The 20,275-nt window shown below is 41.6% G+C and overlaps 1 protein-coding gene and 1 pseudogene across 4 annotated transcripts in view; both read left to right on the top strand.

Moving 5' to 3' along the window:
- The window catches only part of ANO4 (anoctamin 4), a 448,648-nt gene that overhangs the window by 200,822 nt on the left and 227,551 nt on the right, over positions 1–20,275 (top strand). For all 4 annotated transcript variants that reach the window (XM_056116873.1, XM_056116883.1, XM_056116889.1 and 1 more), the window contains one exon: positions 13,044–13,235. In XM_056116873.1, coding sequence (XP_055972848.1) covers positions 13,044–13,235 — 192 coding nt within the window. The remainder of the gene's footprint in view (positions 1–13,043; positions 13,236–20,275) is intronic.
- On the top strand, positions 10,984–11,125 carry LOC130029404 (uncharacterized; annotated as a pseudogene).

The following is a 20,275-nucleotide window of genomic DNA, read 5'->3' on the forward strand; positions in this document are numbered from 1 at the left end:
ATGCAAGGCAAGTTCCCTATCCACTGTACTATCCTTCCAGCCCCTATCCTGAAATTATTGGTCAGCTTATAACTTCTCCGATCAGATAATGTTCCTTTCTCCTATAAAACAGGTGTTGCAAATTCTATCCAAAACCTACGTTTCAGTGTTCCTGTAAGAATGTCCTTTTGTCCTATTTTCAATCTGTTGGTAAGTACCTATAGAAGCACACTGGATGACTAGAAAGCTAATTGCATCATTATTTGTGCAGAGCTGTAATCAGTAAATAATTTGTGGTGTACTCTCTAGTTAATCTTGATAAACTTTAAGACCCCTCAAAATTAATATTTGTTTTATGGCCATTCGAATTAAAAGTTAATTAAGGAAATTTATAAGGGCCAGATTCTCCATCCCCCGCTTCACTGACCTTTCCATACATTGGCTGTCATGAGGCCCTACATTCTCTGGGGAAGGGCCATTGTCTGTGCTCGTGTCTAGGCTGACTGATGGATCAGGGTCATAGAATCACTACTGAGAATATTAATCAGTTTAAGGAGAATGGGGACCTGAATTCACGTTCAATAGCTGCTGTACTTACACATTATCGCATACTTCATTACTTAAAATCTTACAAATTTATTGTCAGAGTTCAGCAAGTGAAAAGTTCACAGTTTCACCAAACTGAAGCCCCAGTTGTTAAGAGACTGTGCTCCTTCTGGAGTCTTGAGAGGAAATGGTTTTCTTGCTATTTCTAGCTTCTAGAATGACTGCATCATTCCTTTTGCTTCCATGGTCATTCCAAGAGCCTAGAACATTGCATCTTTCTTTTTAAAAAAAATTAATTTATTTTAAAATTAAAATTAATTTTTATAAAGTTTTTCACAATAATTTATTACATTTAATATTTGAACACCAATCCTTCCATCATTACACCTTCCCACAACCTTATTTCAGATGTTTTCACCCTGCACCCCAAACCCTGCCCCCAATACAGAACCAAAATAATTTATTTTGTATTGCTTATTATGAATAATTGGTTAAAAATGATCCAAAAAAGTTTCCTTAAAGGAAAGTGTGTGAAGATTGATGTATTTCATCCTGGAGCCATTAAGCCCTTCTATGAGATTACTACCATGTTTGTTAAAAGTTGGGCCTTGTGTGCATATGCATATCTATATCTATATCTATCTATTTGTCTGTCTATCTATCTATCTATCTATATTTATATATTTCACCCTGAGATGGGTTGTCTTTTAAATTAAACCCCATCGAATGTAGTGTGCGACTCTAGGTGCACCAATGGTATAAAGTATGAGATCCTGCTCCAGGAAGTCTAAAATATAAAATACTGTTATACAGCAGATTTACTCATGGGTGAGGCTCATTGGAGCCTGTGGAGAGTGGCTGTGAGCATGGTGGTGATTGAGTTCTGGAGGTTTTCGGCTGCCAGAGTTCTGTTGGGGCAGGGAGGGAAACTCACCCGCTCCCCTCCAGGCTGTCCCATGAGACAGCTTGGTGTAGGGTCTGGAGGCATCTCTGCAGTGAGTCGTTCTATGTTGCTCTCTTCTGAGAGATTTATTGCTGAGTCTCTGAATCATGGCCGTTAATGAGCTTATCAGAAGCAGTTTGTGGGTGTGACTGCCAAGCTACTGGAATCACAGGGAGATGGGGGAAGGTCGCCCATTCGTGACTCTATGCAAGCCTAGAGATTTCAGTCACAAGTCATGCATATCTGGGATTTCCTGGCAGCTGAAGACCTCCAGGACTCTATAGCTGCCATGCTCTTTCTGACCCCACCTATGAAGGGTTCTCTGCTTTCAGGAACTCTTGTGTCAAAGTTCTTCACTGAATATGCAAAGTCCCCCTTGCCATGCATAGTAGCATAGTTAGGTTAAGGGATTTGACCTTGGCTTCATAATATGGACACCATCATTGTGTCTCCATAGGACCCAAATTCAGTATATGGGATTTACTCTATGCACTTCTTCTCGTCACTATTCCTCTTCTCATTCTTTGACTTCGGGTGTTTTGATACCCATTTATGTCTCAACTCACTTACTAAATCTTTCTTGACTGACATTTTTACTTTGACTTTCCTTGGTTAACTTCTCCTGAGAAGAGTATTTTTGAGTCCATTAGCCAGATTTTTTTGGTTCATATCTTGATGTGTGACCTTTCCATCAATTATTATTTGTAACTAAGTAACTCAGTTGTCTTATCTGTGAAAAAGGGGTTAGAATGATATGAGGACTAAAGAAGCTATATTGATAACTCTTGGAATAATACTAGACACTTAGCAAATTCCCAAAGAACCTTTCCAGTTGTCTATTCTAGTCCTCTCTTGTTCTCCATAAGACCTTTCCCTTCTCTTCTATAACTCTTGACAAACTCAGTTTGGTTTTCAGAGTTCAAGGCTTATTTTCACGGGACATTGTTCCCTTGCTTTGCTCCTTTACACAAGTTTCAGTTTTATATCTATCTGCTGATATCTGTGTAGAGAGAATACATCGTGGACATAAGTCCACAGAGTATAAAGAAAACACTAAACTTTCATAAGATAAAAATAAATCCATAGCTGATCTCTATATTTCCCTAAGTGAGATACAAAAGATTTTGGATAAATTAAATGTCATAGGTGAGGCAAAGTGTGAAATCCGGGCTTAATATTAGGCTTCAGTGTTGTGAAAAAAAAAGTACCACAAACTGAAAAAAAAAATCTTAGGGAGTAAAGGAAAAGAAATTTAAAAAAACATGAGGTTTTTGAGAACCTTAACACTTAAAATGGAAAGCAGTAAGTTTCCAACATTCTATAGTAAGCGTGGGACCAAACTACAATAGTTAAAATTAAAAATGTATCTGACAAGGAGACAGGTTTTGGGGGGAGGGTGCTGTGGTGAGAGGGAAACTGGGGTTTTGTTGGAGGGATGCTGGTGGTATTGATGCCGGGGACATTAAGTGCGTGGAGCACTATTGTCAGCAACTGTGCTAAGTCACAGTGTCTAAAATCAAATCAAATAAATCTAGAGATGGGTATTAAGGACTAACCCACACAATGGTCCTACCCAAGTATCTGTCACAGCACTTTTTGTTTTTTTTATTATTCAAGTAATTCTGGATAAGCAGAATTTTCTGTTTAGGTAAATTCTTCATGTAGACACTAAGCCGACTTTCAAGCTGGGTAACATATGAGTCCTTAGCCTTTTGGTCTCTGCAGAGTATTCTATTGCCAAGCTAATGTGGTTTTGCACAGATAACTGTCACAATATTACAAATAGCCCTACTTGGCAGGAAGTGCTCCCAGGTTTTGTTGTGTTGGCGCCACCAGATTTGTGTAAGGTGCTGATGCCCATCCATCAAGGAGCCAGTCACAGAGTGGGAAGATCAGCGGAGGTACAGTCTACCCCTAGCCTGGGCATAGTGGAGCAAGGCAGAACTGCTGAGACCCAGCCTGAATTCACTTGACAGGCACACGTTTGACCTGATCGCCCCCACTCCAGTGGAATGTGCTTGAACCCAAGATAAGTGGAGTGTACCCTCTGGTATGTGCATTCCTGTGCAACTGGATTTTCCTTCTCACTAAGGTGCAAGCCTGCTTGTAACCATTGTATACATTTTTCTCTCTCCTTCCTCCCTCCCTCCCTCCCTCCCTCGCTCCCTCCCTCCCTCTCTTCCTTCCTTTCTTTCTTGTTTTTTTTTGATCCATATCTGGTGGTGCTCATTACTTGCTTCTGACTCTTTGCTCAAGGATCACTCCTGGTGATGCTCAGGGAACCATAAGGGATGCCAGAGATTGAACCTGGTTAGGCTGTGTGCCCTGCTCACTGTACTATATCTCTGAAATTTATACACTTCTTTTGGAAGCTAACAAATAATATTGGGAAAGGCCCAGAATGTTTGACAAAATAGACCCAAGCCTGAGGAATAACCAGGAGAATTTTTTTTGTTTCCAAATAAAAATTTAAGATCTAGGCACCTTGATTTATAAACATGTTTGTAATAGAATTTTGTGCAAAAGCGTTAACACCAATCCCACTACCAGTGTCAGCCTCCCCTACCATTATCTTCAGGTTCTTGTGAGTGTTCTGGGAAGGGAAGACTCTGGATTGCTTCTCTGCTGGGTGGTTAAAGCTGAGTAGTTAGGGTGGGAAAGATAGTACAGTAGACAGGGTGCTTGCCTTGCATGCAACTAACCCTGGTTCAATCCCTGGCACCACACACGATCTCCGAAGCCCATCAAGAGATATATCTGATCACAGCACCAGGAATAAGTCCTGAGCACCACTGGGTGTGCCCTTGCCAAGACAAACAAACAAACAAACAAACAAACTGAATCTTTAAAACATATGGAGCCCTTGGGGCTGGAGTAATAGCACAGCGGGTAGGGCGTTTGCATTGTACACAGCTGACTAGGGTTTGATTCCCAGCATCCTGTATGGTCCCCTGAGCACTGCCAGGAGTAATTCCTGAGTGCATGAGCCAGGAGTAGAAGAGCACTGCAAATGTGGAGTGTTCGTGGTTATCTGGGGAGAAGATGGGTAGAAAGAGAAGACCAAAGTGAAAACTTGGAATATACCCATTGGTAGACTAGTGTTAATCCATGTCCAGATGCACCCGAATCCAGACCTATAGAACCTGAGAGTGCAACCTTTGTTGAAAAAGAGATGTGTAGATGTGATTAAGAATCTTAAGATGAAGATGATTGTCCTGCATTATACAGGTGGATCATAAGTACCATCACACAAGAATTCTCATAAGAGAGACACAGGAAATCAGAGACAGATGAGGGGGTGATAGTAGTATAGAGATGAATAGAAACACGTAGGAATCCTGGTATTGAGACAAAGCTAAAAGTAACAAGAAATTGACTCTGCCCGGAAGCCCAGCCTTCCCACTGCCTTTGCTTCCGATTGGAGCATGCCTAATAAAGAGAGATCATAGATTTCTGTGGTTCCAAGCTACCGGAGTTGTGGCAATTTATTGGGACAGCTCTTGGAAACTCTTATATATTCCTTCAGAGGAAACAGACTTTGGAGGGGGGGGCAGGGGAAATGTAGAGGGAGGTGACATAGTAAGAGGTCTTAGTGTCGTGGGGACTAAAGAAATCATTGAAATGCACATGGACAGAAGCAATAGTGTTTATAACGGTGTGGTCTCAGGAGTGAGAATGAAGATTGAAGGGGGGTGTTGATAGGTAGAAGATAATGAAGGGCTCTCACTATTTTTTTTTTTAATTTTGTTAGTCACCGTGAGATATAGAGTTACAAGACTGATCATGGTTGGGTTTCAGTCATTCACTATTCCAACACCAATCCCTCCACTAGTGTACATTTCCCACCAGCAATATCCCCAGTTTCCCTCACGGCACTGTCCCCTTGGCCTGTTTCTATAGCAGGAATTTTCCTTCTTTTTGTTTCTGTCTCTGTTTTTCTATCTCTCTGTCTCTGTGGCTGTGGCTCTGTCTCTGTCTCTCTGTCTCTCTCTATCTCTCTCTGTCTCTGTCTCTCCCTCTCCCTCTCTGTTTCTGTCTGTCTGTCTGTCTGTCTGTCTGTCTGTCTCTCTCTCTCTCTCTCTCTCTGTGTTGTGTGTGTGTGTGTGTGTTTGGGTTTTATGGTTTGCCATACAGATACTGAGAGGTTGTCTTGTTTGTTCCTTTACCTGTTTTCAGGATGCAGTTCCTATCCAGAGTGATCATTTCCAACTCTCTTTGTCATGGTGGTCTCTTTTCTATTCCAATGCCTCCCGACATTGTATTGTATTGTATAATATAGTATATTGTATTATATGGTATAATGGATACATTATATTGTATTGTTATATATAACATTATGAGCTGGAGCCATAGCACAGTGGTAGGGCGTTTGCCTTGCGCGCAGCCAACATTGCTGACCCAAGTTTGATTCCTCCGCCCCTCTCGGAGAGCCCGGCAAGCTACTGAGAGTATCTTGCCAGTACAGCAAAGCCTGGCAAGCTACCCATGACGTATTCCATATGTCAAACACAGTAACAGCAAGTCTCACGATGAAGATGTTACTGGGCCTGCTCGAACAAATCGATGAACAACAGGAGGACCATGATATAACATTATATTGTATCCATAACAAGCAGTGCAAAACATATTGCCTAGCATTGCCTTTTCAGCAGGTATGAGTGGTGGTGGGACTGGTCTTGAAATATCAAAGGTAACTAAAGTAGAGAAAGAGAGAGAGTATTGTGCAAATTGCCTACCACACAGGCAGAGGGAGGTGTGAAATGGGTGTGTGTGGGGGGGCGGGTACTGGGGATTTTGGTGGTAGAAAACGTACACTGGTGAAGGAATGGGTGTTTGATGATTGTATGATCAAAGCTCAAACATAAAAACTTTGTTACTGCACTTCACGGTGAATCAATTAAAAAAAAACACACAACTTCAAATGTGTCTGTTAAGGAGGTAAACTGAGGGAGGGGGATGATGCTGACTCTGGCACTGGGATTAGAGTTGAAACATTATCTACCTGAAACTCTACTTTGATGTCTTTAGAAATCACAGTGATTAAATTTAAAAATATATATTTTTGCAAAGAGAAGTTGAGTCAGAAAGGAGAGAAGATTGGAAAAGTTACCCGATCTTCATCTTCTCAGCTGAGTTGGAAAGGCGATATGAATTACATTTTAAACATTTACCATGATCTGCATTACATTTATTTATTTATTTATTTCGGGGGAATTGGATCACATCCTGGTTTTGCTCAGGGATCACCTCTAATAGGACACAGGGGACCATAGGGGATGCTGGAGATTGAACCCAGATTGGCTGCATGCAAGGCAAGCTCTCCACTATTTTCTCTCTTCAGCTCTATATTATGATATATTTTAAAACATGGAATTCAACAGTTTCAAGAACCTAATACCATGTACTTCCACTGTGTAGTTTTTATTCTCCTATCTGTCATTTTGTGCTTCCTTGAAGAAAGTTATGTAAGCACTGGGAGTTTCATGCTGAGTCACAGCCCCGGTCCCTTTGGCCCGGTGATCCTCTGTAAAGGGCTGAGAAGGAGCGTTTTTAGAGAGATGATTTATTCCATATCTGGAGGCTGAGACAGCACAGACCTAGGGGTAGTCACTCAAGCAGCTCTCTCATTCCCTTCACCTCCTACAGATCTGCCTGTATTCTTCTGGAGTCTTTTAATTTCTTCTTAAAACATTTTTTCGTGATTGAATATTCTCACTGTTGTGTGTGTGGGTGGAGGGGTCGTGCACACTGGTGGTCCCACAGGTTGCACAGTTGGTTACAGGGCTCCAATACCTGGTTGTGACGCGGGGAGCACACAGGGAGGTGCTGGCTTGGCACATGGGCCCTGGGGGATGGTGCTGTGGGGATTGAACTCAGCCTCGTGTGTGTGTGTAAGGCAGGCACTCTTCCACGGAGCCTCATCCCTAGGCCTCTCAGGAATCTGCATAATGCCTACTGATGTTCATTATGCACTTCTGGGGAGAAGTAGAGAATGTCGCAGTGGTGGGGAGGGTGATGTAGGGGAAGGATGCCAGGATGGTATTTGTCCTGGCCAGAGGGACACAGGCAACTGAGCTGCAGAGAAGAGATTGCACGCTCAGGGACAGGCTGCCAGAGTCTCCCATGGGGACACCTGGCATGGGGGCTCTGATCTAGGGAAATTTCCCAAGCTCAAGGGCGCAGATTCTCGGCCTGTGGTCTTAGAACAGGAATCTTGGTGACAGATCCTTACAAAGCAACTTCAGTAGTGGTATTTGTAAACATTTAAAAAATATCCCAGGATGCCAGTGGGAGAGCTCACAGTGATAATCCGAGGACAGGTGGGGACCCTGGTGTGAATCCTCTCCTGTAACTGCATGCCAAGTTCAAGAAAGAGAAAGGAAGGGAGGATGGGAAAGAATGAGAGAAAGATGGAGAGAGAAAAAGGAAAAGGGAGAAAGGGAGGAGTGAAGAGGGAAAGAGAGCCAGGAAGAAAGCGAGAGAGGGAAATAGAGGGAGGGAGGGAGGGAGGGAGGGAGGGAGGGAGGGAGGGAGGGGGAGAGGGAAAGTAGAATCCAGTAGCACCAGCTGCAGTTGGTGCCTGCACCAAAGCTTCTTCAAGTCAACTGTCAAAACCAAAGGCACCAGTCACTGGGCTGGGAGTGATATTTGGGGTTTTCTTCACAATTTGGGATGCAGGTAGTTACAGGCAATGTTGCAGGTCTGTGGGGTGCCATGCAGCTCGCCTCGCCCCCCCCAAACTCCACAAGCAAATCAGCCTAGTGCAGAGGCCCAAGCCAAGGAACTGAGGATGCAATGTTGTTTTTCTTTTTCATAAAAAGTAATAGGGAGGAGGCACCTGGTAGAAGCACTGTGGCTTCAAGGAAGAGAAAAACAGAGAAAGGAATGGAGGGTGGGAAGCGGGGGACAGAGAGAGAGAGAGAGAGAGAGAGAGAGAGAGAGAGAGAGAGAGAACAGAGAGAGAGAAATAGAGACAGAGAAACAGAAAGAGGGGAGAGAAACAGAGAGACAGAGAGAAAATAGAGAGTGACAGAAATAGAGAGGGGGAGAGAAACAGAGAGAAAGACAGAGAAGGAGACAGAGAGAAACAGAGAGAAAGGGAGAGAGAGACAGAGAAACAGAGAATGAGACACAGAGAGAGAGAGAGAGAGAGAGAGAGAGAGAGAGAGAGAGAGAGAGAGAGAATGAGGACTGACCGAGTTCGTGGCACCGTGAGAGCGAGGGCAGCTGTGCAGGAAAGCAGCCCAGTGGTGTGCCCAGCTGTGCAGCTGCCCCTTGGGGACCTGGAGGCTTTTTGCCTGGCTGGACACTCCCTCTGTTTGTCTCTACCTACTTTCGGTTTTTGTCTTTGCATTTCCTAGTTTGGCCATGCTTCATTCTGAAAAAGGTCTTCTATTTTTCCTTTTATTTATTTTAAAAATAGGAGCCACACTCTATAGCAGTGCTGATTCCTCCTTTCTTACAATACAAACTGGCCTGGTTCACATCCCTGCCCAGCACCACCTTCAACTTGGATAACTCTTGGGGTGGAGCTATAGTACAGCGGGTAGGATGTTGGCCTTGCCAACCAGGGATCAATTCCCAACGTCCCATATGGTCCCCCAAGCACAGCCAGGAGTAATTCTTGAGTGCAAAGTCAGAAGTAACCCCTGTGCATCACCGGGTGTGACCTACCCCCCCAAAAAAAGCAAACCACTTGGGTAACTCTTTAATCTGCTGTTACCTCTGGGTAGTGATTTGCAGTTCACCTCTGAGTAACCTTTCCTTTTCTTTCTTTCCTTCTGTGTTTCTTAAGGAATTCTCAGCAGCCTCCAAGTACAGTTGTTTTTCCCCCTTTCTAGTGCCCTAGGCTTTCAGACAGTGGGTTAATAAGGAAATCCCTAAGGTGGATTCCAGTTCTTCATTTTTGCCTGAAGTTTTAAACATTCTTTAAGTTCTTCATTTTGGCTAAACTTTCCCCAACCAAGTCACATAATCCCCAACTAAATCCCACTGGTTGATAGGTATTAAACATAGCTAACACCTTTCCTTAGCCTGTTCATGAATTTATTATTCTTTTCATTTTACTAACACTTTTTAGCAATGTTGGTTCGCACAACAGTGTGCAACATCATGCCTCTTTACATACATGTTATCGTACCTGGCCACCACCACATGACCAAGCTCTGCCCACAGTGTCCATGTGGGACCCCAGCCGCATGCCTCCAATCTCTTCATTCTCTCTAGTAAAACAGAACTCTGTGGTCTGAGCCCACGGGTCTGTTTCTATTCTAGGCCTCATCTTAGATCTCACGTTTAAGTGAAATCATTCAATAATTGTCATTTTCTTTCTGATTAACTTAATTACCATGATTCCCTTTAGTTTCCTCATATCCCAAAAGTCCAAATGTCATTTTTTCCTTTATGACTGTGCATTATTTCATTTTACATTCACCAGTTTCTTTATCCACTTATTGTTGTTGTTGGGCTTTTTGGTTGTCACCATCCCTTGGCTGTTGTCCTTAGTTTGTTTTTAAAGAACAGATCTGTATTCAGTCATCCATGAGTTTGAATTCCATCTCTGTCCTCGAATTGCCTTTTTGAACAAATTACATTGCCTTTCATATTTCACTGAGGCTCCTAATTCTCTTTTCCATCAGTAATATAATAGCTGGAGTTGTTCTGTAGGTAAAAACTTTCTCATAAACTATTTGGTTACCATGAAACATAATAAGGAAATAAAGATTAATGAAGGAAAGGAAGGTTAAAGGCTTGCTTCTTTTCCTTTATTTACCAGTTTTCTGAATAATGAATTGGTATTTTATCAACTTCCAATGTTGAGCAATATGTGGTTTTGGAATATTTTAAACTGAGAACTGTTTAATATAGTTTTTATGCATTTGCATGTAACAATCCATATTTATAAAATTGATGTAAATTGATGCAATTAGCATTATTTTTGATGAGGTTGACATGATGCCTGGGATTTGCTTTGAAGAACACTCGTAACGGAAAAGGCAAGCCAAAAATAAAGAAAGATGGAACAGATAAAAATTAAGATAGGAAAAATCTATTTCCAACCATATGGAAAAATCTTGAAATTTGTTGAAATTGGGTATGGGTATTTGGAGTTCCTTTTGCTATTCTTTTTACTTTGGGTTCATTTTAAATGTCACAGATAAAATGGTTTTTCAAATGTATATAATTCCAAAGTCATCAAAGTTGTAAATTGGGGTTTTGGTCTTCAATTCTGGCCTTTGTATGACTTTTTCAAGGAAGATGCCTTGATTTGTATTGAAGTTAAAGATATACCAGAAATAGCTCCTAATCATGGTAGCTTTTCAAATAGGTTGTAGTTGTTTAGCATTTTGGCAAGAGTTTTGAGAATAACTTAACATTTGACTTTATTGGATCCTTGTTCTTAAAACCCTTGTCATTATAAACTGAAAATTTTGAGTGAACATACATAATAGAACATGAGTATCAATTGGTACACAATTTTAATGTCGTGAACATCCCTTAAGAATTTGAACCCAAACCCCTGTCAGTGGGCAAAGAGATATCTCATTGGTGGTGTTTCTTTTACATCCGTCAGGGGCAGAGCCTATGGTTTTTTGTTCATCCTAGCTTGATGCCTGAGGTGGTGGCCAGAGCTGTTTCATGTATTTAAAAACAAAGAAAAGAAAAACAAAGAAGAAAAAAAGAATTTGAATCTACTCTTCTGGGACTGCGTATGTGTGTGTGGAGGGGAGGGTTGTGGTAAGGTAGGGGGAACATTCAGTATGGTCAGCATTTGACATGCTATCATAGACTCTCCTACAACACACCCTCCAACAAAATTAGGTGTTCCCAAACCCTTGGTATTAGAATGTTTACCATTATACCCAAAAGGTTGGGAATACACCAATATCTGCATGGTGTGTGTGTGTGTGTGTGTGTCTGTGTGTGTGTGTGTGTGTGCATGCGCGCCCAGGCTGACTTTGAGGAATTCGAGCCCAGAGATCCAAGATACTTAAGTGTCTACAGCGCTAAAAGTCAAATCAGCAGAACACAGGTGGGGTTCCCTGTGTCCTGAATGTGTTGAGGCAGGGTCACACTTGCTGCCCTTATTGAGGAGCAGAAAACCATTGAGCCAGTATTTATTTTTCCTGGTAATAATTATGTTTATTAAGGTGACAGAAAATATATTTTATATGTAAACATTGAAAACATTTTTTAAAAAAAACATCATTTTGGTGCTATCCTCACAAACTAATATAAAAGTTGGTAAGTTTAAATTTAAGTTTCATAAGTTTAAATTCAGTATTAAAAACAAACACTGTCCTCCCGTTGTTTGTCGATTTGCTCGAGCGACCCAGTAAATGTCTCCATTTTGAGATTTGTTACTGTGTTTGGTATATTGGGTAGCTTGCCAGATTTTGTGGCGCAGGCAAGATACTCTTGGTAGCTTGCCAGGATGTCCGAGAGGGGCGCAGGAATTGATCCCAGCTCTGCCGGGCTGGCTGCACACAAGCAAATGCCCTACCGCTGTGCTATCGCTCCAGCCCATTCAGTATTAACCTTCTATTAATTTACATATTTTGGATAAAAATTTTGATATTATTAATATTGATAAAATAAAAATGTATGTGTCATCCTATATAAGAACTACAAAGTGGGACTGGAGAGATTGTACAGTGGAGAGTATATTTGTCTTGCAAGTTATTTCTTTTTTTAAATTTTTATTAGTGAAAACCATGAGGTACAGTTGTAGACTTACAAATTTTTGTGCTTGGGTTTCAGTTATACAATGATCAAGTACCCATCCCTGCACCAGTGCCCATTCTCCACCACCACTGATCCCAGTATCCCTCCCACCCCTCATCCCCCCCAGGCCCCCCCCACCTCTGTGGCAGGGCATTTCATTTTGTTCTCCCTCTTCTTTTGGGTGCTGTGGTTTGCAAAAGAGGCATTGTGTGGCTGTCATTTTCGGTCTATAGTCTACTTTCAGCATGCATCCCCCATCCTGGGAGGATCCTCCCAACACCCTTTATTTGGTGCTCCCTTCTCTATCTGAGCTGCCTTTTCCCCAGCATGTGTGGCTGGCCTCCAAGCCATGGAGTAAACCTCCTGGTACTTATCTCACCTATTCTTGGGTGTTAGTCTCCTATTTTGTTACTTTATGTTCCCCAGATGAACGCAATCTTTCTATGTCTATCCCTCTCTTTCTGACTCATTTCTCTTAGTAATATTTCACTCATTTCACTTTCCATGTAGTACCACTTGTATGTAAATGTCATGAGTTCATCTTTTCTAACAGTTACATAGTACTCCATTGTGTAGATGTATCAAAGTTTCTTTAACCAGTCATCTGTTCTCGGGCACTCAGGTTTTTTCCAGATTCTAGCTATTGTAAACAGTGCTTAAGCCAGTCTTGAGGGCGCCAACACTGAGAGCAAAATAAACAATGAAGCTTTTTTGAACAATATTTAAAAAAAAAAGATAATGATTTAAATCATAATCACTTAAGCTTTCTGATTTTTTTTTGCTAGAACGTAATTTGTTCTTCTAGACATTCTGAACTTCCTTAGTATGACGGTGCTATTTCTCCTTCCAGGTTTAAGTTTGTCTATTCATGGGGCTGAAAAGTGTTTGCAAATCCATCAACGGCGAAGTGTGGCAAGCCGCCCAAGGTCACGTCGCCTGCCCGTGGTCAGGCATTCCTCATTCCCATCAGGCAGAAGGTCAATAAAGATGGAGGCCAGCTCTTCTGGAATCACCAATGGCAAAACAAGAGTTTTCCACCCAGGTAATATTGCAGGGCCCATTAAGCTGCTACCTCACCCAGCCTGAATGCTTCTTTGATGATCTAATTATATCACAATTTCAGTTAAGTTTTTTTTCCCCTTCACTCACATCAGTCAGGGGTAAAAGTTACTGGAATCAAAGAGTGAGAGAAAGAAGCTTGATCTGTCAGAATCAGGTTAAGGTTACATCCCTCCTGCCAGAGTACAATCTAACTGAAAATCCAAATGAGTCCATCTTCATTCAAATACCAAAACTTATCATATACTAAAATAAAACATAATCTTGGCTGTTTCCTTGAAATTTTGCTCAATGGTAATTCAGGGCACAAATCCAGCTTTTAAAAAGGTCCACTCTGAGGTCTGAAGTGATCTGACTTGACTTGCCCACATCCTCCTGAGCACAGGCGAGAGAAAGACCAGCGTCATTAAGTTTCAAGGCTCTGGGAAGCATCGGTGACTCTTTTAAAAAATGCTAAAATGAGTTTATATTAAAGCAGTTAATTCCAACTAAGAGGTTTTTATTTGCTTGTTTAGATGAGACGGCAATTTAAGCATTCATTTATTCATCCCACAAATGTATTAAGTGCCTGCTGTGTTCCAGGCATTGTTTTAGATGGGGAAGAAACGCCAGTGATGAATAAGGCAGCCTGCCTGTCTGACTGACTCAGAAACATCGATTCCATAAGTCATTTAGTGTAACTTAGTAATCCTTATGCCTCAGGGTGATGTCCTGGCAGGTGGCCACTCACCCCAACTGAACCAAACCTCCACCTAGAGCTAGCTGTTGCCTACCAACCTTTCTCTCTCCGCTGATAACCTTGTTTCCTAACCTTGGGGCCAATAGTATGAATGATGCTGACCCTTTGTTCTTCATCCATAGAGTATATCTACTCCCATCCTTGACCCACTTTCTTCCAGTTTTGAGAAGATTAGGATCATTCCATTATTGTCCTTGACCAGCCCTTTCCTGGTGGCCTTGGACACCCCTCCTTGAATGATTCCTGGGAAAATGTGTCCTTGTACTCATCTTTGCCTCCCCTTTTAACTTCTGCCTGTGACAAGGGTTAGGCTTCCCCTAATGAAAATGATTGAATTATAATTGAATTCGGTACTGCATCCTTTTTTCCCAGTTGCCATCTTTTCTCCTTTCCTTTTAGGCCAAACTTCTGAATGAAAATGGTCTTTCTCACTTTCCTGCCTCTCTTTAACCCAACACACTCTGGTTTCTAGCTCTTCTGCACCATCACAGCTGGTCCTGGGGCCCTGGTTACTACTTTAATTATTCCATTGTGAGTGGCAGAGCCTTATGTTATCCTGACTGGGATGGTCCACGACTTTTCATCTGAAAATACTCCCTGACTGCTTTGATGGGTCTTCTTTCTCTCCCATGAAGTTTCATGCTTTTCTGGTCTCCAGAATCTCTCTCTGCCTCTTAATTACTGACTGGACATTTTCTTCAGACCAAACCCAGAACTATTCCCTGATTATGCCATTTGCCCTGCTTATCCTACTGATTATAGGGTGAAGATCAAGCTTCTTTGCATGTTGAAAAGTTCTTCCTTATCTATCTTCACTGCCTCTCATCCTTCATTGTCCCCACTCCTACCTTAAATGTCATTCTGCAGTTTATCTGTCAAGGTTCAACATGAAAAGCAGAACTAGTAGAATGTATCATCACAGTGAATTATTATCACTTAGATATATGTGCTTAGAGATTTGTTCCATGATTGCAAGGGCTGGTGAGACAGGCCTGAGCATCACTATGAGGGAAGTGTGAGGAAGGACAGGCAGGAACTCTGGATACAGCTGGCACTGCTGGCCACTTGCTTTTTAGACTTTCCAATGGGTTGAGTCAGGCCTCCTCTGGTTATCAAGGGTCATCCTTCTTACTAAAAGTCAACTGATGGTGGCCTTAAATCTAAGCATCTGCAGTGTGCATCTACAGAGGTCCCTTGACCAGTTCATTGTAACTGGGGACTGGATATGAGCCAAGTTAGCACGTCAGTGTGGCCTTCTCATCTAGTCACACTGACTTGTTTCCAGTCCTCAACACCTGTGTGTTCTTTCCTGTCCCTCAGCCTTCACTGGTAATGCTCTCTCTAGAATGGTTTTGCTCCATTATCACTTCATATTTTATTTTATGGTAGTTTTTATTTTGGTTTTTGGGCTACACCCAGGGGTTCTTGGAGACTATTCCTGGCCTTGTGGTCAGAGTTCACTCCGGGGACCTTATCTGGTGCCAGGAATTTAATCAGGGTTGATCCCTTGCCAGGTCAGAACCTTAAGCCCTGAATGATCTCTCCAGGCCCTCTCACTTAACATTTAAAAATTATCCACTCATTTCACCACTGTAAAGACCTCAACATGAGGAATACAGAATTATTTCTCTTTGTTACACTGTAAATATTTGTTGGGCAGGATTATATTGATCTTTGTTAGCCATTTTTCTGTTTATAACATTTGTTTTCCTTTAAAACACCTTTTCCAGCCACACAGTGATATAAATGACATGTTACAATATAATGGTTCTGCCTGCCTTTTTTGCATGAGTAGTACTGCAAGTGCTATTAGGATGACTTTTTAAAATGCACATACATTTTGGCAATATGCAAATGTAATAAAAGTATACTTTATATACTGCTCAGTAAGAGGATAATTACCTGGTACTTTTTTTAAATGGAAGAATCAGTTGTAGAATTCCTGTAGAATCGTTCGTAGGATTGCTCTTAAAGATTTTCTAGGGGATGCCTCCCAAGCAATGCTCGGGGGACCCTTGCATATGTATTTTAGTCCCTGTCCACTGCCTGTCGAAATTTTAAATGGTTGGTCAGTGTAGGTTGTGATGGGTTTGTGCATTGTGAAGGAGATGCATCATCGAAGCCTAGATGGAGCTGAGAAATCTGTGTAGCTGGTCATTTATTCTGGCAGAGGGATGACTGGTTTAGGCCCTTAGTTGAGAAGCATCTGGCAGTTTGATGAACAGCATAGAGACCCATGAATCTTGAATTGGGGGTGCGGGGGTGGGAGGAATAACAAATCAGTAAGAAACCCAGTAGGACACATCTTTTAAGGATTTTGAACTTGAAAAGAGAAGATTGAAAAAAGAAGAATCCCATGATCCAACTGTTAATTTCACAGGGTCACTGTTGTTTGAGAATGAATTGAAAGGAGGTGGCGGCCAGAGGGAGGAAGGTCAGAAGAAAGTCACCATCATTTCCCACTCAAGCTATGATGATATCTGACTCAGGGTGACAGAAATGATGAGGTTTTGGGTTCTGAATATTCTGTGCTAACAGATCTTCCCAGTGGATTGGGTATGGGATAAGAAAGCAGTCAAGTAAAGATGACACCAAGGTTTTTGGCCTGAGCCCATGGAATTCGTATCATTTGAGATGAAGCCACTGGGGAAGCAGATATGGTGGGTTTGATCATGGAATTGGAGCCAAGCTCAACAATTGGGGCCAAGCTCAACAATTTGATCATGGATATAATGCTGAGAATACACAAGCATCTTCAAGGTTGGAGAAATGTTTCTAGTAAGAAAGTATAGATCATTTCTGTCAACATAGAAATAGTCTTTGTTGAGATTAAGTGAGACGAGGACTGAGGAGATGCCCAAAGGCCCAGAAGCTCATATTTTGCTTCCAGAAGGCATAAAATAGGAGGTTGTTCCTGACATCACATGATACCTCCAGCACTTCTGGAGTGAGCACCAAGCTGGCAAAGGTATGACCCTAAAACAAAAGTCCATGAGATGAATGAGCTGACCCAATGGACATGTGTAAATAAATAAAAGTTGAGGATTAAAGGTAGAGGCAGTGGACACTCTCATAATAAAGAGAAGAGCCATTGGCAAAGCAAAGGATGTCAAGAAAGTGTGCCAAAAAGAGGATTAGGAACCAGAAATTACATGTCTTGGAAGTTAAATACTTTTAAAAAAATTTTTTATGTTATTGTTTCTGTTACAATTCTAAGATTTCCAATTCTGTCAAAACTAAATATTATAACTAGTTATTATTATGAGTTGTAGGCCAGTTTTCAATATTATTCAAAAACTTCCTATTTTTGCCAGTTCTAAGTGTTTTTTGTTCAGTTTAGTTTTCCTTCTTAGACATTTGTGACATTTCTCCTTGGTTTTGGTCATTGTGTGTGTTCATTTTTATCCTAATTAATGATAAATATAATTATTCAAAGCCAGAAAAGAAGAAATTACACATCTTGGAAGTTAAACAAAGATAATTTCTCGAGTAGATAAGAGTGGTTATCCAGATTGGATGTTACTGAAAGTTATAAGTAAAATGAAGACAAAGAATTGGACATTGATTTTTAGTAAAGTGAAGATCAGTGATCATTTTGATAAGAGCAATTTGGGCAAAGTGTTAGACATGATATCCTATTAGAAGTAGATTTAAGAGAATAAAAAGAGATGACTAGGATATTTGTGTACAGACAACTGTTTTAAAACAGTTTTCCTGTGAAAGATTGTGAAAAAAATAGGACAATAGCCATAAGAGAACAAAGCTGAAGACAGTTTCTTTTTCAAAATGGCAAGTTGCCAGCAGCTAGACAATGTTGATCCAGGGAGAGGAGTGTTTGTGGTGTGGTCGCCAGTAAGGGAAATGAGAGCTAAGTGCACTGGAATCATGCATAGTTAACCTGTGATAACTGGTTTGGGGCTGGAGAGATAGCACAGCGGGTAGGGCGTTTGCCTTGCACGCGGCCGACCCAGGTTCGATTCCCAGCATCCCATATGGTCCCCTGAGCACCACCAGGAGTAACTCCTGAGTGCAGAGCCAGGAGTAACCCCTGTGCATCGGCAGGTGTGACCCAAAAAGAAAAAAAAGCAACAGCAACAAAAATAACCTGTGATAATTGGTGAGAAGGGGGTTTTCAGAGGTCTACAGGTCTAAATAGTTATTTTCCTTCTTGATTTTTTTTCCTTTTTATCATTTTTTTTATTAGTGAAACACCATGAAGTACACTTATAGACTTATAAATTTTTGTGCTTGGGTTTCAGTTATACAATGATCAAGTACCCATCCCTCCACCAGTGCCTATCCTCCCCCACCACGGGTCCTAGCATCCCTCCCCCCCCCCCCCCGTCCCACCCTGCCACTGTGACAGGGCATTCCCCCCTGTTCTCTCTCTCTCTTCTTTTGGGTACTGTGTTTTGCCAGAGAGGCATTGAGTGGCAATCATGTTTGGTCTATAGACTACTTTTAGCATGTCTCTCCCACCCTGGGAGGGTCTTCACAACACCCTTTATTTGGTGCTCTCTTCTCTATCTGAGCTTCCTACTCACCTAGCACATGTGGCTGGCCTTCAAGTCATGGAGCAAAATTCCTGGTACTAATCTGAGCCCTTCCTGGGTGTTAGTCTCCCGTTTTGTTGCTTTATGTTCCCCAGATGAATGCAATCTTTCTGTGTCTATCCCGCTTTTTCTGACTCATTTCGCTTAACATGATACTTTCCATGTAGTACCACTTGTATGTAAATTTCATAACTTCATCTTTTCTAACAGCTACATAGTACTCCATTGTGTAAATGTACCAAAGCTTCTTTAACCAGTCATCTGTTCTCGGGCACTCAGGTTTTTTCCAGATTCTGGCTATTGTAAAGAGTGCTGCAATGAACAAACAATTGCAGATGTCACTTCGACTATACCTTTTTGCCTCTCTGGGGTATATTCCCAGGAGTGCTATAGCTGGGTCAAATGGGAGATCGAATTCTAATTTTTTGAGAATCGTCCATACTGTTTTCCAAAAGGGTTGGACCAGCCTGCATTCCTACCAGCAGTGAAGGAGGGTCCCTTTCTCGCCACATCCGCGCCAGCACCTGTTGCTTTTGTTCTTGTGGATGTGGGCCAGTCTCTGTGGTGTGAAATGATATCTCATTGTTGTTTTGATCTGCATCTCTCTGATGATTAGTGATGTAGAGCATTTTCTCATGTGCCTTTTTGCCATTCGGATTTCTTCTTTGCGAAAGTTTCTGTTCATTTCCTCGCCCCATTTTTTGATGGGGTTGGGTGATTTCTTCTTATGTAGTTTAAGCAGTACCTTGTATATCCTTGAAATCAACCCCTTGTCGGATGTGTATTTGGTGAATATTCTTTCCCATTCTGTAGGCTGTCTTTGTATTTTGGTCACTGTTTCTTTTGAGGTGCAGAAGCTTCTTAGTTTAAGATGGTCCCATTTGTCTATCTCTGTTTTCACTTGCTTGGCCAGTGGCGTGACATCTTTGAAGATACCACTAACTTCAATATCGTGGAGAGTTTTGCCAACTTTGTCTTCAATGAACATTATGGATTCCGGTCTGATGTTGAGGTCATAAATCCATTTCGATCTTACTTTTGTGCATGGCGTTAGGCAGAGATCTGAGCGTTAGGCAGAGATCTGAGCCCACTTTTTTGCGAGGAAATGGAAAAATATCCCCTGTTCATGGATGGGGAGAATCAACATTGTCAAAATGGCAATACTTCCCAAGGCACTGTACAAATTCAATGCAATCCCTATAAGGATACCCACGACATTCTTCAAAGAAATGGAGCAAACACTCCTGAAATTTATATGGAACAATAAGCCCCCACGAATAGCTAAAGCAATTCTTGGGTAAAAGAAAATGGGAGGAATCAACCTACCTAACTTCAAGCTCTACTACAAAGCAGTAATAATCAAAACAGCATGGTACTGGAACAAAGGCAGAGTTGCAGACCAATGGAATAGAGTTGAATATACTGATATCTCCTCCCAAACATATAATCATCTAATCTTCGATAAGGGGGCAAGAAAAGTGAAATGGAGCAGGGAAAGCCTCTTTAATAAATTGTGCTGGCAAAACTGGACGGCTACATGCAAAAAAGTGGGCTCAGATCTCTGCCTTCTTGATTTATCTATCATGTCGGAGAGTTATCTATGAGAATAAGAATAGAGGCATAGAAGGGGAGAAATGGTCTGATGATGTTATAGAGACAGAAGAGAAATGAGAATGCCAGTTTCACAAAAGGCTCATTTGTTAAATTAAAGTAGGACTATGATTGTGTCTT

Source organism: Sorex fumeus, unplaced genomic scaffold, assembly GCF_029834395.1.
Source record: "Sorex fumeus unplaced genomic scaffold, SorFum_2.1 ptg000003l, whole genome shotgun sequence".
In the NCBI taxonomy this organism is placed as follows: domain Eukaryota; kingdom Metazoa; phylum Chordata; class Mammalia; order Eulipotyphla; family Soricidae; genus Sorex; species Sorex fumeus.